General features: G+C 43.7%; 1 protein-coding gene across 2 annotated transcripts in view; it reads right to left on the reverse strand.

Annotated features, from left to right (window-relative positions):
- Positions 1-2,178: 2,178 nt before the first annotated feature.
- Psma6 (proteasome 20S subunit alpha 6) overlaps positions 2,179-24,682 on the reverse strand; it is a 33,518-nt gene continuing 11,014 nt past the window's right edge. Inside the window, exons 1-7 of one of the 2 annotated variants that reach the window (XM_006985253.4) lie at positions 22,298-22,473; positions 13,442-13,536; positions 12,893-12,974; positions 10,184-10,339; positions 7,618-7,796; positions 5,746-5,840; positions 2,179-2,397 (exon numbers count right to left, since the gene is read on the reverse strand). In XM_006985253.4, coding sequence (XP_006985315.1) covers positions 2,340-2,397; positions 5,746-5,840; positions 7,618-7,796; positions 10,184-10,339; positions 12,893-12,974; positions 13,442-13,536; positions 22,298-22,373 — 741 coding nt within the window. In that variant the 5' untranslated portion in view covers positions 22,374-22,473 and the 3' untranslated portion in view covers positions 2,179-2,339. Of the gene's footprint in view, positions 2,398-5,745; positions 5,841-7,617; positions 7,797-10,183; positions 10,340-12,892; positions 12,975-13,441; positions 13,537-22,297; positions 22,474-24,682 lie in introns of those variants that run through there. The other variant, XM_076550643.1, reaches the window with a different exon arrangement.

Below are 24,682 nucleotides of genomic sequence, written 5' to 3' on the forward strand. Positions count from 1 at the left end.
CAACACAAAATTAAAAAGTGGCTTCCAACGATTTAATTCATTTTTATCATTCTAATGAAATTTTGCACTAAAAATTTATTCTTGTTCTCAGAATTTGTATACTTCCATTGGCATTTTGTTTCTTAAGCTTAGCATAACCCATTCTAGTATTTTTTTTTTTAACTATTCAGTAGTTAATCCTTACTCATCTAGATTTTTCCATCAAACTGATTTTAGTTCTCTGTCTGAACAGTCTTAGGAGAAAAATTCATTGGCTAGCTTCTCATCTGTGATTCCAGAGTGATGAAGTCAGCCAGGCTCTGTGGATGTTGTCCGTTCGGGGAAGTGAACTTTCCAGACCCCATTTTCAAATCCGGCAGCCTCCTGAGAACCCAGCAGATTAGTCGGGTAACCAGAGCAGTAGCCACTGACCCGAAAGAGCTGCTTCTCTGCAGGAGACCTTACTCCTGACTCAGCCTTGAAGAGGATATGGTTGGTGAAGTTTCCTGCTCCTAGTGGCAACATGCTCACATGGCCTTCCTATGTGGGCCTAGTGGCTGTGGATGGGCAACTGACTTCAGGAATTGGTATTTTATTCATCCAATAGACACTTTGACCTCTCAGGTCAACAGCAAGTCTTGCCCAACACAAGGATATAGAATGTATTGAAGCCGGGTGGTAGTGGCGCACACCTTTAATCCCAGCACTCGGGAGGCAGAGCCAGGCGGATCTCTGTGAGTTCGAGGCCAGCCTGGGCTACAAAGCAAGTTCCAGGAAAGGTGCAAAGCTACACAGAGAAAACCTGTCTCAAAAAACGGAAGAAAAAAAAAAAAAGAAAAGAATGTACTGAATTCTTTCCAAATAATGATTTAAGTACTAGGGAACTACTTTAAGAATTTTCAATTTTTATCCGATACATTAAAAAAAAAGAAAGAAAAAATACTTGGCTGTGTGTAGTGGTGCACCCCGAGTTCAAGGCCAGCATGATCTACAGAATGAGTTCCAGGACAGCCAGGGCTACACAGAGAAACCCTGTCTCAAAACAAAACAAACATAAACCAAAAAGGGGCTGGAGAGATGGCTCAGAGGTTAAAAATACTTTAAGAGGCTGGGCGGTGGTGGCGCACGCCTTTAATTCCAGCACTCGGGAGGCAGAGGCAGGCGGATCTCTGTGAGTTCGAGGCCAGCCTGGTCTCCAAAGCGAGTTCCAGGAAAGGCGCAAAGCTACACAGAGAAACCTTGTCTCGAAAAACCAAAAAAAAAAAAAAAAAATACTTTAAGAGGACTACTCCTGCAAAGGACCAGGTTAGGTTCCTGACCCATACCAAATGGCTTATCTGAAATTCCAGTCCCAGGGCATCTGAGAGCTTGGAGGGCATCTGCACACATGATACATATAAAGTCACAAAGACACACATACACATAAGTAAAAACAAAGAAATCTTAAAAGTACTCTGAATATGTAGTTTTCCCCTTATCATTTACTAATGGTGTTCTCTCTAAACTGTAAACCTAGTTCTGTATTTTCCACTTTCAGTACTTAATCTTTGGGAAACAGAAAACAGATCCTTCTTTTCCAGTCCTGTTTCCTGAAGGCAGCTAGGTAAGAACACTTACCGCAGGGCATGGTGGCACACACTTTTAGCCCCAGCACTCAGGATGCAGACAGCGGCAGGCTAAGCTGTTCAAAGCCAGCCTGTTCTAGTGAATTCCAGGCCAGTCGGAGCTAAACAGTAAGATAAGACCCTGTTTCAAAATAAAAAAAAACCCAATGCCCACACCACACAGATACACTTTCTGGACACTGACTGAAGTACTAGGAAGACAGCTGGAGGTGCAGCCCGGCAGAGCACCCGGCTGCGTGCGGGGTTCAATCCCCACCATGGGTAAAACCACCAACACTGCAGCTCAGTCAGGGCCTCTTTTTAGGAGTCTCAGGGAACTCTGAGCTCAGGATGTCCCCCTGGAACAAGGAGTGTAAATAAGGCCTGTCTCACACGACAACCCAGGCAGACAGCTTCCAAGTCGGCTTTCGAGTCTGCTGTTTGCTCAGTACGCCAAGTGAGTGGTCTGAACCGGGGCAACAAAAGGTGCACTTTGTAAACAAGATGACTGGAGTTATGACAGATGGTGACACTTGTCTGTACATCCTAAGGTTTAATACTTAAAATGAGAGGATAAGAAAGACGGACACAACCATTTCCAAAAGCACTGTTTTATTTATACAGAGTCCTAACCAGCTGAGTGGCAGGAGGAGAGGGAAGGTCCATCTTCAGTCCAGGGGCCGCTATGATGGTGGTCTGCTGTTACCAAACACACAGGTAAGCGGCATCATGGATCTGGCAAACTAACGACAACGTTCAGTCTCTCTCTGCTAAAGCAACAAGGTGAGCGTCGATCTCTGCTTCTGAGAGAATCCTGGAAGGCAAAGAATGAAAAAAAGTCACAACTGCTTATTTCAAAAAGGCTTTTATTATGGAAAGTTTCAAACACACAAGTCAGTACAACAAACTCCCATGAACGGATGGACTAACTTCAGCAACTACCAACTTATAACCAATCTTTTCAAAGTCTATATGCCCAGGACTCTTTCCTCAGATTATCCTGCAGGAACTCCCAGACAACACATCAGTTTCATCCAGACATGGAAGTGTTCTTTGATATCAGATCCAGAAATTAATTGTAGCTGAGGTTGAAAACATTTCAAATGAATTAAATGAAGCTAAATTATATGAACTATATTCAATTGATTTTGGGTGTCAATGCCTTAAAAACATAACTCAATTTCATATTAACTGAGAGGTGAGAAACTTAAGTAAATTTGACGCCAGCACAGGCAAGTGTGGCAGCCTACCTGGAATCCCAGAGCTCAGAAGGAAGCCGGCTAGACCAGCTGAATCAGCAAGCATGTGAGAGAGACTCCTTCAGTATAGGAGGAGGAGGAGGAGACCTTCAAACTTTGGCTTCTGCATACACGTGAATGAGCACGCACGCGCGCGCACACACACACACACCCAAAAAGCTGCCTGGACACAGTAACTATCCATGAAGTAAAGTGTGGTAGTTTGAATATTAATTGGCTCCTATAATCTCATAGGGAGTGGCACTACTAGGAGATGTGGCCTTGTTGGAGGAAGTGTGTCACTATGAGGGTGGGCTTTGATGTTTCCCATGCTCAGGGTACAACCCAGTGTCTCAGCTGGCTTCCTGTTGCCTGCAAGATGTTGCCGGGCGGTGGTGGCGCACGCCTTTAATCCCAGCACTCGGGAGGCAGAGCCAGGCGGATCGCTGTGAGTTCGAGGCCAGCCTGGGCTACCAAGTGAGCTCCAGGAAAGGCGCAAAACTACACAGAGAAACCCTGTCTCGAAAAACCAAAAAAAAAAAAAAAAAAAAAAAAAGATGTAGGACTCTTAGCTACCTCTCCAGTACCATGTCTGCCTGCACACCGCCATGCTCACCATCATGATGATAATGGACTGAATCTCTGAAACTATAAGCAAGCCAGCCCCAATTGTTTTCCTTATAAGAGTTGCCATGGTCATGGTGTCTCTTCACAGCAATAAAAGCCCCAAGACATAAAGTTACAATAGTATTTAAAAATCTATTCACCAGAAGGTGCTTCATGTGGAACATGTCTTTTCTAAATATTTGTCTTGAAGGAATCAGTTGCTTGGCAACACTGTTGACATGACCTGTCACTGCTGAGATTCTGTTTGTTGCTAGGATTAAAGGCGTGTGCTACCACTGCCTATCCTCTATGTTTAATATTGTGGCTGTTCTGTCTCTGACCCCAGATAAGTTTATTAACATACAAAATATTTTGGGGAACACAATACCACCACAGACAAGGTCTCATAACTTAGTAGCCCAGGCTGGTCGGGAACTTACTATGTAGCTGACGATGGCCTTGAAGTTCTGATCCTCTTGTCTCTACCTCCCAAGATCTGGAATTCTAGGTATGTATGACCATGTCCTACTTCACTACTAAACTTCTAAAAAAGTAAATTTGTCAAAATGACCATTTTTTTACAACTCGGAAGAGTAGCTTATAAAGTTGTAGAGTCTTATGCTATTTCTGTATGCTCTTTGATACTACCCAAGCACACTTAGTACCACAGAATTTAGAAATTATACAAGGGCTTTTCCCTCCTTCCAGTGCTGGGATCAGATCTGGAGATTTTCTGCCGCTGGCAAACTCTCTCTCACACTAGCTATCTTCTCAGGGCTTTTGAGTCACATGTCACTATGTCCTCAGGGCTAACCCTGAACCTATAATCCTGCCTCAGCTGCCCAACATTTGGGGTTGCAGGTCTGCGTATAACACCCAGTTATACTGGTTTGCTTACACAGATAGTTGGTTTCTTGCTCAATTTTAAAATAACAGGTGCAAATAACATTCAGATGCAGTAAAAAAAAGGTTTCACAATGGACAAGAAAGTAAAGTGCCTGTGGAATTTCAGTGCTTAGAAAATGGAAGCCAGATGAGTGTGGTGGTCACCAACAAAAAGGGGAACATTTTCCTACAGAAAGGTTATTAGGCCAGGTGCAATTGTTATTTTCTTAGTTCTACAGGTTTTTCATGTTTGTATCACTGACTTGCAGGCACCAAGAAAGCAAGTCAAATCAGAAGAGGGGAAAGTGCATACTACAGAAGTCTGTATGGGAGAGCAGCCTGCAACCCCAGCATGCGGGAAGTTCAAGTCCATATGGCCTACATCCCAAGACAAGGTCACAAAACAAAACAAAAGCCACACATGCCACTGAAAAACTCTTCCAGGTCTGAAACAGTGTACCAATTCCCCAACAACAATGACCACAGCCGCAGTCTAAGAGGAGACCTGCTGACCAGGTTACATGTCTCTCAGCAGCTCTGCATCTGTGGACTGAATTGTTTTTCACTAACCACAAAGGCCTCCTAGTCCACGCAGACAAACCCCGACAGGTTGCTGGAGGGATGAGCTGGCTGACACAAGCCACTAGGGCACACTTGGGTCACTCAAGCGGACGTGTGGGAGCTAAGTTACTTGGTGAGCAAGAACACAAAAGACACCAGCACCTCAACTGTGGATTAGTGTTTCTTGTTGCTCTTCAGAGCTCCCTTACCCAGCGAATAACCAAAGCATTGGAGCTTTGGTTATTCGCTGGGTAAGCTGAATTTTCAAAGCTGAAAATGACTACCGTGGAACTGCTTCTATTGGCTTTAAACTGAAGAGACAGAAGACCTGTCTGTCTACTTATGGCTGTAATGTCAGGGATCAAACCCAGGGCACCATGCCCTCCAGGCCAGCAGCTGACCACCAAGCTGCACTTGCTCATTTTACTTAGAATAAAGATTGTTTTTGTGAGTGTCACCTCTGGTGTTGGATCTAAGATTCTTTAGAAGAGGACAAAAAGCTGCTTCTGTTTTAACAGATTACAAACAAGGTTGTTTTATTTCTGCACTGCTAGGGATCAAACCCATGGCTTTTGAGCAAGCTAAGCACTTTTCTACAATATTTGTCTGAGATAAGGTTTTCTGTTATATGAGCCAGGCTGGCCCTTAACTCATGATCCCCCTGCCTCAGCCTCCCCAGTGCCAGGATCACAAGTATGCACCACCATTTCTATGAAATTTTGAAATAGATCCCCCCTTAGAGACTGAGGGGAAAAAAAGAGAGAATCACATTTCATCACACCACAGCACACAACATCTTACAGCACAAAGGAACTCTAATGTCTCTAGCTTTTTAGTCTGGAATTCAACACACGGCTGAAAACATAACTCACCTGAATTTAGGATTTTCAACTGTAACGACTCCAACTTCTATTTCTGAAGGTTTGAAATCAATCGACAGAACAGTAGACAGGCATGTAATTGCAGTCTGAAAAGAACGCCAACATTAAAACCTCATACTTTGCAGCTGTCGAGGTCCCCACCCTACGCTTATCAGTACCACCACCAGACACTCACTTCTGGGTCTCAGCGACCGTCTCAAGGCACATTACTAACAAACTGCTGACATAAACCGCTTCTATTAAATAGCCCCAAATTAAAGGAGCTTATCAAACCAAATAGATGGAATATATAAAAATGTATTTGCAGTCCAGTGTGGTGGCACACACCTTGAATCCCAGCACTCAGAAGGCAGAGGCAGGTGGTCTATAAAACAAGTTCCAGAACAGCCAGGGCTACACAGAGAAAACCTGTCTCAACAAACAAACAAACAAACAAACAAACAAATATATAATTTGTTTGCTTGACGACCACTATAAGCAGGACTTTATGAAAGAGACTGAAGAAGGGTTCAGTCATTCAGACTGACACTGAACCGTTAAAATGTTTATGGTTTGGTTATGGCAATTTAAGAATGTTCTAAGCAGCTTTATATATGATGTGATTAATGTAACTATAAATTATACTTTAAGAAACATTTAAAGAAGGCATAAGATTCTATTTTCTAGATCAGAACTAACTTATTTTATATTTTCTTTGAATATAAGATAAATTATTACACAATCAAAAATGTGTCCATGTTTTGAGAAAGGGTCTTCTCTAAAGCCCTGGCTCGCCTGGAATTCACCATGTAGACCAGGCTGGCCTCAAACTTCTCATGAGCCTCTCGCCTCTGCCTCTCCCAAGCTGGGACTACCAGTGTACACCACCACATCCAGCTTTTAAAAGTTGGTGTAGAGGTCAGAGGTTAACCTTGGGAGGCAGGGTCTCTCTAGGCTGGGCTGATTGGCAGCCTCTCTCTACCTCCACAGTCTACAATCACAAGCCTCAGTAGGTTTCCTTGGCTTGTGCTGTAGGTTCTGGAACTGAACTGAGATGAGGCCCTTGAGTTTAAAGATCAGCACTTGACTGACTGAGCTCTCTTTCCAGTCCCCTGTGCTGCACACACTCTCCCACTGGGCAGCAACTGCTCTCCAAGACCTTGGTCTGGAGCTGCTTTTACTTAGACCATAACAACAATGTTCACTGGACAGCAAGGCAGCCCAGTGGGTACAGGTGCCCGCTGCCAACTTAACATCTGAGTTCGTCTCCAGAACCCCTGTGGCAGAAAAGAACTGACCCCTGCAAACTGGTCCTGGTTTCAATGAATGTCATGGCACATGCAGACACCCAGAAATAAATGTTAACAAAACAATATTACCAAATCTTAGCCTTTTTAGCTTTGTTGTCCAGAAAATTTAAGCCCAATTTGAACATATTAATCATAGTAACCACACCAGTCTCTGAGTTTTGCTTTGATTCTTTTTTTTGGTTTTTTTTTTTTTTTTTAAAGACAGGGTTTCTCTGTGTAGCCAGATCTCATTACAGATGGTTGTGAGCCACCATGTGGGTGCTGGGAATTGAACCGGGGTCCTCTGGAAGAGCAGTCGGTGCTCTTAACCTCTGAGCCATCTCTCCAGCCCTTTTTTTTGGTTTTTTGAGACAGGGTTTCTCTGTGTAGCTTTGGTGCCTGTCCTGGAACTCACTCTGTAGCCCAGGCTGGCCTCAAACTCACAGAGATCCATCTGGCTCTTCCTCCCGAGTGCTGGGATTAAAGGCGTGCGCCACCACCACCCCACTAAGAACAGCTTTCCTAGACCATCAGGAGCACAAGGGTGCCCACCCTGCCAGACAGTAAGAGAACTCAGCTCCTTTGGCTAACTTACCTCCACTGTTTGTTCAAAGGTCCAGTCAAATTTCTTCTTGACTTTCTTTTCAAGGAAGCTGGTTGACTCGGTCTGCTTCACTCCCGCCGCGGTGGCTTTAAAGCCACAGTAGTAGCCTGCAGGGTCACACTTGTACACCTGAGGGCCTTGCTCTCCGTCTATACCGATGAGAATCATACCTGGGAAGAAAGGCTCCAGTTCAACACGTCCTGCTGCCCTACACGAACACCTCCTCTCCGGTGTCGTCAGACAGCTATGTTAGTCACTACTGGGTCCTAGCTTTAGGTCTCTGTGGCCTCCCACAGTGTTAAAATGTGGCTTCATAACCCTGATAGGTCAGGGAACAGGTAGTTGCTGCTCTGAAAAAGAATGCATCAGTTTGTTGTTGTTTAAACAGGCTCAACATTTTATTGACATGCTAAGAAGTTTAGTCAAAAAGACCAAAGCCCCTGCCATCGCCAGTCTCCTCAGAGCCCTCTGTCTTTGCTGTGACAATCCAAAGTCACTTTAGGAAAATTCATGATACAGGACAGATTCAGAAGAGAAGGGACAGAAGAAATGAATCAGCTAGGAAATAATGGCGATGCGGCAATGAGAAGTGACAGGAGAGGAGGGAAGAGACACCGTGGGCTTAATCCGATGAGAGGGAGAGTGGACCAGACTACCAAAGAGCAGCCGAGGATGTGTGCCCAACAGCAACGACTCCGAGTGTCCACGGTGTCTGAGAGATGGAGGGGTGGACAAGAAACCACCTGAGGGCTGGAGAGATGACTCAGCCGTTAAGAGCACCGACTGCTCTTCCGAGGACCCGGGTTCATTCCAGCACCCATACGGCAGCTCACAACGGTCTGTAACTTCAGGATCCAACACTCTCACACAGACATACAGGCAAAACACCAATGCACAAAAAATAAAAATAAAGAAATTGTTAAAAAGAAAGAAAAGAGAGAGAGAGAAGGGAAAGAGAGAGAAAGGAAAGAAGGAAGGAAGAAAAGAGAGAGGGAAAGAAAAGAAAGAAAGAAAGAAAGAAAGAAAGAAAGAAAGAAAGAAAGAAAGAAAGAAAGAAAGAAAGAAAGAAAGAAAGAAAGGAAGGAGGAAGCCAGGTGAGCGACTGGTGTAGAGGTGAAGTAGCAAGTGAAGCCACTCAAGGGTGACGTTAACTAGACGGCAGAGGAGGGAGAGAGGGCCCAAGAATAAAGCCTGAGAAGTAACAACATTTAAAGGACAAACACAGGAGCATGAACATGAGAGCACTAGGTGCCACCATACCTGTATGCTAACACTTGGGAGGCTAAGGCAGGGGGATTGCAAATTTGAGGGAAGCTTGAGTAACTCAGACTCCAAGAGTAAGGGAGGGATGGGGATGAAATCGGAACTGGAGAGGAAGCTCAGCAGTCACAGGAACGCTGGCTGCTCTTTCAGAGGATCAGGATTCGATTCCCAGCACCCATGTGGCAGCTTATAACCATCTAACTCTAGTTCTGGGGATTCTGACATCCTCGTCTAGCCTCGACTGGTCATCACATGGTGCACAGAAATACAGGCAGGCAAAACACCATACATTAAGAAAACAAGAAATGAAAGGAGAAATAATGTTTAAGAGGTCAACAGAACATTTGCTAAAAAGAAACATTAGATTTAATTCTCAGAGCTAGGTTTATAGCTCTGTGGTAGAGCACTTGCCTAACAAACACAGTCCTGGCTTTGAGCCCCAGCATGAGACAGACATAGACACACAAAAGGAAGGTCAGGGGACAGGAATGATGTCAGAAACAAATATGATGTCAGGCAGTAGTGATGCACGCCTTTAATCCCAGCACTCTGGAGGAAGAGGCAGGTGGATCTGAGTTCAAGGCCAGTCTGGGCCACACAGAGAAACCCTGCCTCGGAAAAGCAAAAAAAAAAAAAAAAAAAAAAAAAAAAAGGAGAGAGAAAGAAAGAAAAGAAACAAATATGCTTTGAGATTGTCAGGTGAGTTTATAAAACATTGAATCTAAAGATCAGTAAATCTTACTCTTCCTCAATGAAATTTCATTTAAAAAAATAGAAATACAAGCTGGGTGCAGTGACGCACGCCCTTAATTCCAGCACTTGGGAGGCAGAGGCAGGAGGATCTCTGTGGGTTTGAGGCCAGTCTAATCTACTAGATTGAGTGAGATTCAGGACAGGCACCAAAACTACACAAAGAAACCCTGTCTCGACAACAACAAACTTTTTTAAAATTAGAAATATAAACATAAGCTATAAGCTTATGTGTTATACCAATTCTTTACCCATGACCAAAAGCACACTGGTACTGTTCAAGTACCTACTAAAATTCCCAGAATGAATACTCTGGAATTACAGTGGAATCCCATTACAACACCCTACTAAAATGAGGACTTGGATATTCCACATCACATATTCTAAACAGAAAGATTTTGAATAACAAAACAAAACAGAACAGAACTCCAAGCTTTAATTTCAAACTACATGTTCAGAACCCAAGTGTGGTCTCAGTTTCTTTCCACACATTTTAAAAGACAACTATAACTCAATTCTTCAGAAGACTTCTGAGCATACTCACAACAACCAAGCGGCCGCATTTCAGCATTCTGTGTGTAGACTTGAGAAATATCAGCAATTCTCTTACACAGCATGTCCACAGGAATCTCATAGCCGTATTTGTATTTCCAATTAGCTGCCTCATAGCGTGCCCTCTGTACCTGGGACCGGCTGTCAGCTAAAAGATAAACAAACCCCAAGATTAACTTTAGAAGCACAGAAGGATGTGAAAGCCATCTCCCCACCATATACAGCCATATGTTCATTTCAAATACAAGTCTCAGAAGGCCCAAGGGTCCCCTGCAGCTTTTTCTCGTGATAATGAACACTGAGTAACTCAGCGTGGAGTACATATAAGAAAAGAAGATTAAAACATGGAGCTAAATTTATAGACCACATTGCTCTTTCACACCAGGCCTTTCACCAGCAGTCAAAACAGTTTCTACAAGGATCTAATAAATTGAGCTGGCAAAATGGTTCAACAGATAGAGGGACTTGCCACCAAGCCTGATGACTTTGAGTCTGATCCGGACCCAGTGTGGGAGGAGAGAACCAACTTCCACAAGCTGTCCTCTGTCCTCTACACATGCTCCATGGCATATATGTGCAAAAATATATGTAATAACAAAAAAGTCTAATAACTCTCAAAGAATGTGCTTTTTAAAAAAACGTTTCATGAGAAATACTATTTCTAAAAGATTTATTTTAGTCTTATGTGCATGAGTATTTGCCTGTATGCGTGTGCCCTCAGAGGCCAAAAGAGATCACAAGCTGCTATGTGGGTGCTGGGAATTGAACCTGGGTCCTCTGCAGCAGCAAGGGCTATTAATCCTTGAGCCATCTCTCCAGCCTCCTAAAATATATACATACTTTAAGGGAAGAGAATAATATCTCTTCAACTTTATGTTTTGGACTTGAATTTTCCTTTGAATTCAGAAAATTACGAGCCAAAGTAAATTTTATAGAAATGCTCACTCACTTCTAACTAGTGTCATGACTAGATTTGAGAAGGATTAATTCTTTAGGTCCCTTTAAATTACTAACCACATCTGAAATGCAGTGTCTATGAGGGTCCAGATCCCACCAGCAGATACAGACCTAACTCCATTACACTTAGGATTTCAAAGTAGCCCACAAGCCACTCCTGCAATCCAGCACTCAGCAGGCTGAGGAGGACAATTACTGGATGTGAAGCCAGCCCAGGGTACACTGCAAAATGCTGTCTCCAAAACCCAACTCATCAGCCAGGCATGGTGGCACAGGCCTTTAACCCTAGCAGTCAGGAGCAGGTGCAGCTTGGTCTACACAAATGGTTCTCAAACTGTGGGTATCGATCCCTCTGGGAGGGCTGTCAAACTACCCTTCCACAGGGGTCACCTAAGGCCACCGAAAACCACAGATATTTACATACAATTTACAACAGTAGCAAAATTATAGTTATGAAGTAGCAACAAAAATAATTTTATGGCTGGGGGGTCACCACAACATGAACTATATAAAAGGGTCAGAGAATTAAGAAGGCTGAGAACCACTGTGGTGGTATTCTAATTGTACTGAAATGTGATTTTGATTGTATGTTAATAAATAAAGTTGCCCGGGGGTCAGAGCTATTACAGCCATAGCAAGAGTGTGGCGGTGGTGGCACATGCCTTTAATCCCATAGATCTCTGTGTGTTCAGGGATACAGCCAGCATTGGAGACATATGCCTTTAAGACCTAGAGGGCTGTACACACAGGCAGTGACGAGGCAGTCACGTGTTTGGGTTTACAACCAATGAGAAGGCAGAACAAAAAGACTATGTAAAGACATACACACAGGAAGTAGCTCTCTTTCGGAGAGCTAGGACCACCGCAGGAGGAAGGGTGAGATTTAGCTCTGAGCTCTGACCTCTCGGCTTTTTCTTTTACATTGTTTCTGTGTTTCTTATTTAATAAGACGGTTGGTTACATCTACAAACCACTGGTCTACACAGTGAGTTCTAGACACTATTTCAAACAAACAAACAGCTCCCCCAATCAGTCAACTAAATAATCAGTGAACTAAACTAACTGAACAACCAACCAAATAAATTCCTGATAGTCTTAAAATATTGATGCTAGAGATTGGGGAGTCAGCTCAGCAAGTAAATTCCTGTGCACACATGAGGGCCTAAGTTTGAATCCCGAGTACCTACGTAAAAGCTGGGCCTGCACATGTAACCCTAGGGTCGGGGGGCATGTCACAGAAATAGGAAGATGATCCTGGGGGCTTGCTGGCCACACAGTCTAGCTGAAACAGAGATCCAGATTTGAGGAGACCTATCTTGAAAAATAAGGTGAAGAATGGTAGGGGAAGACACCAGTGGCCTCTACAAGCATATGCACAAGTGAGCACACTTGTACAAACACAAATGAATACCAACTCTGGAAGACAGCGGATCTCTTAATAACACCTCAAAACATATACTACAGGATCTTTAAACACAAAAGGTAGAGCTGGTAGGATGGCTCAGTAGGTCAGGGTGCTTGCTACTAAGTCTGATGACCTGAGTTCCGTCCTCAGAACCCACATGGTCGAGAAGGCCAGCTACCACAGGTTGCCCTCTGACCTCACATATGCCACAACACAGTGCACCCCTCCCACACACACAATCGATAAATAAATGCAAAAACACATCAATACAAATAAAAATAATTATGATGAAATAACATCAGGTCTGTACTTCCAAGAAGGCAGCTAGTCACCAGTTACCTGTCATTCCAGTCATCACACAGCCAATGTTTTCAGTTATTTTGAACAAGTGAGTCACTGTGCTGGAATCCAGTAATTTGTCCTAATGAACAAAATAAATCACAATAATTTCACTGTAAGGTCCACAGGCCTCTGTGCAGTTATAAAAAACCAACAGTATGGAACTGTAACAATAAACTGTAAAATAGAAGTTATGAGACACATATATTCTGTTCATTTTACAGTTTATTTATAATTCATTTAAAGCCAATCTTTAAAAAGGGGGTAGAGGAAAATGGTTCTGCTAGATGTTTTCTGTGCGTTGAAGGTCCCAGAAAACAAAAGACTTAGAAATCTCATTGCATTTATTATAATTATATCACAAAGTTTAATGTGCTACTTTTATCTACTCAGCCAAAACACCTTTCACTCTCAACGTTCCCTGGATGATTAGTAAGAGTCAAACCAGGAACAGTGCTAATATGAATAGGTAGCCATGTAAACTGTTCAAATCATGAAGAATTCACACGTTCTAGTTTGCAGCAATCGACCCCCTGGGCTATTACTTACGGGTACTTTCTTCTGTGTGACAATCACTGCACAGTCTTTTCCTCTGACAGCCACAGAGGTGAGTCCACCCTGGTTAATAGCCTTAAAAGCATATTCTGGAAAAACAAAATAGGTTTGATTGATTGATTGTTTGAAGATGGAATAGGGGCTGGGGATGTAGCTCAGTTGTAGATGCAGGCTTAGTATACAGAGTACTGGGTCAATCTGAGTGTGGGGACTAGAATGTTATTGGCATTGGGTAAATGCTAATAGGAGGATCAGAAATTCAAGGTTCTCCTTATATAGGGAGTTCAAGGTCAGCCTGAGATACTATAGACTCTTAAAAAAAAAAGTAGAGTTGGTTGTGGTGGTATGCACCTTAGAGGCAGGTACAGCTTTGTGAGTTTGAGGTTAGCCCGGTCTACAGAGCAAGTTTCAGGACAGCCAGGACGAGAAAGCCTGTCTCAAAAAACCAAAACCAAAGCCAAAAAAAAAAAAAGGTAGAACAATTTTCTTTCCATTTTTGAGACAGGATCTCATTATGTAGCTCTGGCTGGCCTGGACCTCCTGAGTGCTGGGATTGGGATTAAAAGCATGTGCCACCATGTCTAAGATGGGATAAATTTATCTTGATTAACAAATTATTGTTAAAAGAATGAAGCTAGCCGGGCGGTGGTGGCGCACGCCTTTAATCCCAGCACTCGGGAGGCAGAGCCAGGCGGATCTCTGTGAGTTCGAGGCCAGCCTGGGCTACCAAGTGAGCTCCAGGAAAAGGCGCAAAGCTACACAGAGAAACCCTGTCTCGAAAAACCAAAAAAAAAGAAAAAAAAAAAAAAAAAAAAAAAGAATGAAGCTAGGGGCTGGAGAGATGGCTTAGTGGTTAAGAGCACTGACTGCTCTTCCAGAGGACCCGGGTTCAATTTCCAGCACCCACATGGCAGCTCACAACTGTCTGTAACTCCAGTTCCTGAGACCCAATACCCATGGCAAAACACCAATGTATGTGAAATAAAAATAAATATTAAAAAAAAGGATGAGGCTAAACTATATGAACGTGGAATGCCAACCACAGAAAGTCAAAATAATAAAAATGCCAATAAATGAGTCAAACCAGCTCCATTTCTTCCAATTTTATTTTACTGAATTTTCATTAGGTTCAAGACCGAATTTTGACAGTCTTACTCTAATTTTATCACAGCAGATCTGAATTATCTCATCACCTTAAGTGTTGTTTGTGGGCATAATTTCAACCAAGCCTGGTTTTCCTAGGCCAAGAACAGTCAACATAGGGTTCTTTGGTTTAATACAAACTTCAGATTGTGTACTTCTAGACATTGTCAATGAGTTCTGTTTTTAAAAACTGGCATCAAGATGGGAACCAAATACAAATTACTTTGTTATCACATAGTTTATTTGATAATGATGGTCTTTGAGGAAAAAAGATTAGAAATAAGACTATCATTTTCTGTGTTAATAAAGAAAATATGGGAGGTATTTTTTCTGAGACAGGGTTTCTCTGTGTAGCCCTGGCTGGACTCGGCTCACAGAGATCTGCCTACCTCTGCATCCTGAGTGCTGGGTTAAAGGTGTGTGCCACCATCACCCAGCTCAGAAGATGATTTTTTTTTAAATATTTTTTTATGTGCATTAGTGTTTTGCCTGTATGTACGCCTGTGTGAGGGAATCAGTTCCCCTGGAACTGGAGTTACAGACAGTTATGAGCTGCAATGTAGGTGCTGGGAATTGAACTCAGGTCCTCTTGAAGAACAACCAGTGCTCTTAACCCCTGAGCCACCATCTCACCAGCCCCTCCGTGATTTTTTTTTTTTTTTTTAATGATTCTTAATCCCAGTTACGACTAAAATATTGCTACATTGTAGGCAACAATGTCAAAAGCCTGTCTATAGTCAGGAGGTGGTGGCACACGCCTTTAATCCCAGCACTTGGGAGACAGAGGCAGGTGGATCTCTGTGAGTTCAAGGCCAGCCTGGGCTACAGAGCGAGATCCAGGACAGTCACCAAAACTACACAGAGAAACCCTGTGTCGGGGAAAAAAAAAAAAAAAAACGGTTGGGGATTTAGCTCAGTGGTAGAGCGCTTGCCTAGCAAGGGCAAGGCCCTGGGTTCAGTCCTCAGCTCAAAAAAAAAAAAAAAAAAATTAAAAACAAAACAAAAGCCTGACTGTAAGTGTTACTCTGGACACTGGCTCTGAGGAGTTGCCAGAGCCTCCATAAATGACCAGAGTAAGAAACACAAGTATCCAGTGTTCCTCCATTGCTACTGTTTCAGCTCCTGCCTCCAGGTTCCTGGCTTGAGATCTGTCCTGACTTCCCTCAGTGATGGACTGTGACTGTGAAGTGTAAGTCATACACTTGTTCCTCCCCAAGCTGGTTTGGTCATGGCCTTTTGTCACAGCACCAAACTAGGGTACCTACTGACTTGAGTTCAATACCCAGAACTGACACAATAATACAGAAGGAAAGAACCAACTCCACAAAGCTGCCTATGGACACCACTTAGTGTACTGACACATGTACCCACATACAAAGTAATCAAACCTTTTAAAAAGGAAAAGTATCCAAATAAAAAACACAGTATCTGAAATACAAAACTTGACCAAAAGACGCTGGCTCTGGTAGCCTTGGCCTATAATTCTGGCACTAAGGTTAAGGAAGAATGCCCAGGAGCTCAGGGACATCCTGGTCAAGAAATAACAAGACCATGTTTCAAACAATGAAGCAGTCACAGAGAAACCTATCAAGTGGACTGTCGTGCAGACTGGCGGTGCTAGAGATGGCTCAGCAGTTAAGAACATTGACTGCTCTTCCGGAGGACCAAGTTCAGTCACCAGCACCCCAACAGGTTGCTCCCAGCTCCTTTAACTCCATGCCCTCTTCTGTACTCCATGGGCACCTACACTCATATGCACACACTCACACACATACACATAATTTAAAAGACTTTTTTTTTTTTAAAGAACAGTAAGATCCACGTGAATCAAATTATTTGATCCTTTGTGTCCATGTGTATAGGACACATGCACACATGTGTGAAGGCCAAAGGACAACCTTAGGTGTCATTCATTTCTCAGGGTTATCCATCTTGTTTTTTGAAATAGGGTCTCTTGCTGGTCTGGAGCTTGCAGAGTATGCTAGGCTGCTAGCCAGCAAGTCCCAGAGATCTGCTTGTCAGAGCTGGCACTACTAAGATAACAAACACAAACCTCCTTCCAGGCTTGGCTTGTTTATTTAGGTCTTTAATTTATTTTGGAGGCAGTCTATGTAGCCCTGGCTAGTCTTGAAATCATGGAGCCCTGTCTAGTGTATGCAACTGGCCCTACTTTTTTTTTCCTTGGGCCCAGCCCTTGAAACTGTCATTTTTTACACATTAAAAAACAGTCCTTGGCTGTGTTTGGTAGTGCATGCCTAAATCTGAGCCTGGGGAGGCTAAAGCAAGAGGACTGCCTCAAGTTCAAAGCCAGGCTCAGATACAGAGCAAAACCCTGTCTCAACACAAAAACAAAAGAACCCAGCAAGGCCCTCAAGGTGGTTGAGCAGGTAAAACACTTAGGACCAAGCCGGATGACCTGAGTTTGATCCCCAGACTCTACAAGGTAGGAGGGAAGTAACTCCTGCAAGTTGTTCTCTGACCCTCACACAGTCCCTCTCCAAACTGAAAAACCAAACCAAACCTGGGCTAGGAAGATGGCCGAGCAGGAAGGAGTGCCGCCATGTCACTCAAACATCCAGCGCTCACACAGGAGGCCACCATGGTCACAGGCCTGCAATCCCTGAGCATGTATGTGTACATGCCGGATGACAGGAGATCATTGGAGATTGCTGGGGCCAGCCTACTGCTGGATTCAGTGAGAGTCCCTGTCTCAAAGGAGTAAGGCAGAGATTGGAAGAGCAAGATTGCTGATGTCTTCTCACTTTGAAGTGTGCATTTAGCATTACACTTCACTGTGCGTGCTCACAGAGACAGACAGACAGACAGACACACACACACACAATACAAACTGTCAAACAACAGCTTTTGTGTTCAATATAAAAACAAGCTACTGATGCAAATTGCCGGGATGGGAAGATGGTTCAGTGGTTATAAGCACTAGCTGCTCTTGCAGAGGACTCGGGTTTGATTCCCAGAACCTATAAGGCAGCTCATAACTTCCTGATCTCCAGTCCCAAGGGATTCCTGCCTTCACCTCGCATCTGCAAGCACATGCATACACGCCTTCAAACACTAATATACATATACATATAATGTAATATATAATATAAAATAGTTTTAATTGTTTTTTTGAATCGCAGTTTCTCTGTGTAGACCTGGTTGTTATGGAACTCACTCTGCAGACCAGGCTGGCCTGAACTCAAAGCTCTACCTGCTTCTGCCTCCCAAGTGCTGGTATTAAAGGTGTGCACCACCACTGCCAGATAAAAAAACTAACATTAAAAATAAAAGATATAAGTTCCTTCCTTACTCACAAATAAAAGGGTTAGTAAACAACTGTTCTGAATATAAGGATTTCTGCCCATAGTATTCTCTTATAATTTGCTTATTTCCTACAATTCCTATCATTCCTTCAACTTTTCATTTATGTAATATTAGTGGAGAAATGGGCGAACTATAAAAGGTACTGTGCCTACTTTATCAGAAGTTCAGGACAAGCAAGCAATGTCAGGTAATGAATGGCTCAGTGTAAGCAGCTCACACTGATGCCAGCAAACAGCGGAGAAACACATCCCTCTTTTGGACACATCAGGCTTCACAAAGCATATACAAGTGACTCTGAGGTGCAAATAACTGGCACACAATGTAAATGCTATGATGAGTTTGAGGACATTAATTTGTTCTTCCTAGATAAACATGAGTTGGAAAATTAAGATGAAAGATCCAAATAACCTGTAAAGTTTGATTATTAAAAAAATAAAAGACGGGAGACTGGAGAGGTGGCTCAGCAGTTGATAGTGTTGCTGCTCTTGCAGAGGACCCAGGCTCAGTTCCCAGCATCCACATCAGGCAGTTCAACAGTCAACTGAAATTTCAGCTCCTGGCAGATCCAATGCTCCTGGCCTCTGTAGACACCTGCACTCAAGAATATCCCCACGGGGAGACACACACACACACACACACACACACACACACACACACACACACACACACACACACAATTAGAAATAAACCTTAAAAAACAACAAAACAAGATGTTCTGTTGTTTCCTGAAGTTTGAAGGCTACATAATCAGGAAGTGTAGGTCATTTCACAGAACTTCCTAATATTTGTTTTTTTTTTTTGTTTGTTTGTTTTTTTTGTTTTTTTTTTGGTTTTTCGAGACAGGGTTTCTCTGTGTAGTTTTGCGCCTTTCCTGTTTGTTTTTTAAAACAGTGATCCTCAAAAGTGGGGTCATTAGCAATCTTGGTACTGGCACAGGAGGAGAATATGAGATTTGAAAATATAAGAGTGTTGAGCCTATAACTTTTTTTGGTGTAAATATATGTGTATACACACATATACTTAACACTCTCCTCTTTCTTCCTCTTACCCCACCCCATCTTTTTCTCAGGTGCAATAACCACAGAGTTACATCCCAAACCTTAAAATTAAACTTTAAAGCAAGGTGCTCTACAATTCTTAACACATGCCTGTACAAACGCAATTTGTATACATACATTAAGAGACAACATGTGAGGGCCAGAGAGATGGCTCAGTGAGCAAAGGCATCCACAAGCATGAAAGACAATCTGAGTTACATTCCTGAGACTCACATGGTGGAGAACCAACTCCCACAAGTTGCCCTTTGATTCTCATACACATAAGTACACATGTGAATATGAACACACACAAACATACACACAGACAATACAACATAATTTTAAAAAGCTAAACTTTAAACCTATTCCTAACACATGCTTGCACACAAACACAATGTGCACACTTGTTAAGAAAAAAATTGTCAGAGGCTAGAGAGATGGCTCAAGGGCTGAGTGTCGTGCTCTTGCAGAGGACGCGTGCAGTTCCTGGCCCCTGTGTTGGGCGGGCGGGCACGCACGCACGCACGCACGCACGCACGCACGAACGAACACACACACACACACACACACACACACACACACACACACACACGCACGAACACACACACGCACAATTTGAAAAATAAATACTTAGGGAAAAAATGTTTCAGGGCAGGACAGCTTGTTCGGTGGGTAGAGGTACCTGCTAGAAAGTAGGATACCCTGACCTGATTCCCAGGACCTACATGGCAGAAGAGAGAACTGAGTCCTGAGGATGTCCTCTGACATCTGCACACACAAAATGCATAAAATGTATTTTTAAAAATTATTTTAAAGTCTAAAGAAAAAGAAACAAAATTCAATAGTTACCAAAGTGTTATTTTTTTTAAAACTCTACCTACTGCTACTGTTAAAATTACAGATCATGTTTATAATTATGCTTAGTACTGTCATTTAAATTTCTGCCTCCAGTACTGCTACACTGTTTATTTCAGTGTTGGGGATTAAATACAGCCGACGCTCAAGCATGCTAGGAAAACACTACCCCCAAACCCTTATGGTATTTTGGAGTCTTAAACTACGGCAAATGAGGAGCATGAGGAGCATCCTATCAATCCTTATTTCCCTTACATCACTCCATCTTGTTACATTAGTCTTCAGCCGTCTAGGGTAACAATTTGCATCTTATAGTTCTTAGATGCTGTGTCTTTAGGGGACTCTAAAGTTTAACCTAATAACACAACATTTATAATATTGTGAACAGACACATATATTTCACCAGCAAACTGATCGAGTTGGACCAAAGAAGAGATTCTTTATCTACAGAGGTCCTAATTTAACACATGTTTTTATTCAATAGGTATCCTGTTATATCAAACGCTCATTATTTAGCAGGCACACACTAAGCAATCTATATGTATGGCCTAACTGAATCCTCACAACAACCATAAGAGGAGGAATTACTAGTCCAATTTTGCAAACAGAAACTGAGCAATGATGATATACTTGCCCAGGCCAGCTGATGTGGTGCACAGCCAGTACCTTAATCCATGTGTGGCCCCAAGGCCCAAACTGCACCACTATATTGCTTGCTCATACTGCGCTTTCACTTTCTTTCTCTTAACAAGGCTTAAATGACGCCCTGAATCCTACTAAACCAACACTATATTTGGCCTTTCTATCCACCAAATTTAAGAAGCACTGAAGATTGTTTTATGGCCAGTTTCTACAATGCAGTTGACAGAAACAAGTCTAAATGTGGCTTTTTTCTGTTTACAAACTTAAAAAACACCCAAATCAACACCTCAAACAATAATCTAACACAGAAAAAAACTCTTTCAAACTCAGAAATAAAACACCAAAAATAAAATAAAAAAATCCTTCATCGGGACCATCACCTCTTTTATCACAACTTTCAAATGAGGTGAATTACAAGGGTTACCAAATTACTTAAGTGATGGTGGTCCTTGGCACGTCACATACAATATGTAGCTACATTGTGCAGTAGGTCAACTTCTTTAACCTCACTTCTAAATGTATAGGTGAGCAGAACTCCATTTATAGGCCAACCCGAGGATTTTCAACCAAGATAGTCCTCACCAAGACACCGAGATAAAAGATTTACTCCAAAATAAAATTACCATGGACCAGATGTGTATCAGGCCCTTCTGACACTAAATTTTCTTTTTTTTATTATGTGTACTGGTGTTTTGTCTGCATGTATGTCTGTGAGGGTGTCAGATCTTGGAGTTAACAGTTGTGGGTTGCCACGTGGGTGCCGGGAACTGAACCCAGGTCCTCTGGAAGAGCAGTCAGTGCTCTTAACCGCTGAGCCAACTCTCCAGCTCCCAACACTAAATTTTCTATGGCAAGAGTTTAAAAGTCTGTCTTATAATCCTAATCTAAACCCTGCCATGATATCAATTTACCAAAATCTACTGTTACACGGAATTGCTGATAGCGAGTTCAGGTCTCTGTCCATTAAAGCTGCTCCTTTAGTGAAGATTAGCACACTGCGCCTCAACTAGATTGAGAATTGGCTTTTAAACTATAGGAGCATTCACAGAGATGGGGTTAAAATCGAGGTGCTGGCTTCAGGAGCAGTTTATTACAATCCCTCTATCTTGCAGTTTTAAACTTTGCACTCTTCTATTTTTATTCGTCACTTCCTTTAAGCTGTGGGCTTCATCAGGGAGTAACATTTATCTCTTTTCTAGAACCAGCAGTGTCTGTCTGGTAGGGCTTTGCATGTTCATATAGAACTGACCACAAAGCAAGTCATCTACTCAACAAAGGGGGTGGGGTGGGGTGCATTTCGGTTAGCTGGTTAAGGGACCAAGACTCTCTGCGAAGAGAAGACTCTGGCTCCAGGTAGAATGGAGCTAAGGCGGCGATTCCTTTTGGGGGAACAAACGACCCTTTCACCTACCACCATCGAAAGCACAGACCTTTACATGACGTGCCACAACAGGCGCAAAGTTAGTGTTGAAGCAGCAACGAAAATAACTGTGCGGTTTGGGGGTCACACCATGAGGAGCTGTATGATGGAAGGGTCGCAGCACTGGGAAGGTTGGGGAGCACTGGGCTGGGGGACCCCGGAAGCCGGAGCAGGCGGGCATTGCGGTGCAACACGGGAACTCTTTGTGTCTGGACCGGTGGGCGCTGCTGGCGGCTCTGCTTTCAGGCTGAAAGTCCGCGAGCCGACGGGGATGGGGACACGGGCCTGAGCCCGGCCTCGACCCTTCCCCTTTCGGGGCCCCGGCCCTGCTTCAAGCCCCAGACCATGCCGGGGGCCGCGCCTGCTCGCCCCAGGCCGAAGCGTGACAGAGCAGTTCCGGTGTCCCGCGGGCGGCCCTGGCTCACTCACCTACTTGGTAGAGTCGACCCTCGGGAGAGAAAATAGTAATGTGGCGGTCAAAGCCGGCGCTGGAGCCGCGGGACATGGCGTCCCCGCTGTTTCAAGCACAGACTGCACCCCCGTAGCGCACACACACACACCAGGCGCGCAAGCCCCTCCCGGAAGTTATGGCCACTGCTTCCGGGGCACCGGCCGAGCGGCTTCCGCTCCGGTTTGCCTCTCAGGGTACGGGCGCTGATTCCGGGTGGGAGGGGAATGGGTGGTGGGAGGGGGCGGGGCGTCTCCAGAGCCACGCCCCTAAGTGGGCGTGGCCGCGAGCCCGGAGCCGGCTCCGGCGTGCTTCTGGGCGAGTGGCTCTGGGTCGCGGCCGCCAGGGCTTTCTGGAGAGTAAATTGGCCCAGAGAGGAAGTTTTCAAGGGGCCCGCGGTACGGGTGACCTCAGGAGACCGTGTGATCCCCGCCACCGTCGTTAGTGTGGGCGCCTGTGCTTGCTGTCCTGACTTACTGGAGTTCTGGCTCTGTTTTTCCTAACCTTCGTTTTACCCGCCGCGGCTGTTGTAAGATGTGGGGAGGAAGGATTGTAGCTGTAGGATCTGAAAGCCACTGGGGAAAACAAAAGTTTTCTTCTAGTCTGGCAGGACCTTCCTTTGGACAGCGGCCCAGGTTTTTTGTTTGTTTGGTTTTTGTTTTGTCTTAAAAGTGAAATTGAGGTTGAAATACAAATAATGGGAACCTGAGGTTCAGCAGTCTCAATTGACAATGAGCAAGATCCAAAAAGCAGGAACTTCATAGAAGGCTGGCGTTGGATGGATACAGGAAATTAATTCCAAGTAGGTGAAGTGTAGCTCCTAGAAAATTGGTGGCTTTTCAAGCTGAAAAATTCTGCACATTGTGCACCCCAAGGCACAACTCCTCCTTTGCGAATATAAAATTTGAAGCATAATATTAAGCTATTTCTTCCTCTAGATAAAAAACTTACACCAATATTTGTGACAATTTACTGCTGTGATACTGAACTATTCAGATCTCTGGTATACTCTCTAAAAACACTTTTTTTAAAGCAAAACACTTGAAGAGATTCTTCATAAGGAAGTTTTATTTTCTCGAGTTCATTTTTTTTTCTTCTTTTAGAAAGTGATGTATTGGTACTGGAGTGATAGCTCAGCAGTTAACAGCACTAACTGTTCTTCCAGAGCACCTGGGTTCAATTCCCAGCACCCACATGGCAGCTCACTACTGTAAACTCCAGTTCCAGGGGACCTGACACCCTCACACAGACATACAGGCAGGAAAAATACTAATACACATAAAATAAAAATAAATAAATCAGTAAGTGAAGTATTAAAAAACTATAAGCCAGGTGTGGTGGCACACACCTTTAATATCATCACTTGGAAGTCAGAGGCAAGCGGATCTCTGGATCCAAGGCCAGCCTGGTCTACAGAATGAGTTCCAGGACAGCCAGGACAACACAGAAAAAAAGAGAAAGAAAAGAACGCCCAGAACTGAAACGCAGTTTAGAAAGTAGTCCATGTAAACAGCTCTCTGGAACACTGGGTACTTTCCAGCTCCAATTCCCAGTGTGCTGATAAGAGCTTGTCCTTTGTCTACAGCTCAGGTCCCTACGCAGACTCAACTCCTGACCTTTTGAGCACTTCCCTCAGTCTCTCAGGCAGGTGTACTATATCTCCTACAGTTTGCCTGACCAGTCGAGGATAAGGAGTTCTCTGGAAGACTGCTAGGGGAATGGTGCACTCCTTTACTCCCTTAGTATCCAGGTGTCTCTCAAATTTAATTCTCACACCGGACTCTTCTTTGAAGTCGAATTTCCCTAGTTGCCTCTGTCATAGTAAACAGACAGCATTTCAAAACCCAAAATAGGTAAAGACAGAATTTTTCATCTCTTTCCTTCCGAGCCAACACCTGCTTTCTGTATTCAGAGTCCGTACCTTGCAGTGGTCAATTCCTCAGCATTTACTCCTGCTGCTCCTGATGTCTTAGCTGGCTGCGAATAATTCATAGTTTTATTCACTTTATGGTGGCACCGAGACCTATTAGGATGTGCTCTAAAGCAGGCACTGGATTCTTGATGTATAAAACCCAGATATTTTTCCAGCACTCAAGCAATGGCACCAAGAGATGGACAGCCAGCCAGGTGGATGTTGCAGACCACTATCATCCCTCATCTCCACATGACCAACAGCAACTAGACACAACACCTTCTTCATCTTGGTGTGGATTTCATCACCATGGCCCCATATTTTCATTGTGCACCAGCAGGGAAGGGAACTTGCCAGCCTTAATTAGGCCTGGGCCCAGGATTTTGGGATCTGCTGGATCAGAGACTTGGAGGACAAAAAGGCATCACCCTTTTTGCCCAAGTTCTTTTCCTAT

The sequence above is a fragment of the Peromyscus maniculatus genome, chromosome 14 (genome assembly GCF_049852395.1).
Source record: "Peromyscus maniculatus bairdii isolate BWxNUB_F1_BW_parent chromosome 14, HU_Pman_BW_mat_3.1, whole genome shotgun sequence".
NCBI lineage: Eukaryota > Metazoa > Chordata > Mammalia > Rodentia > Cricetidae > Peromyscus > Peromyscus maniculatus.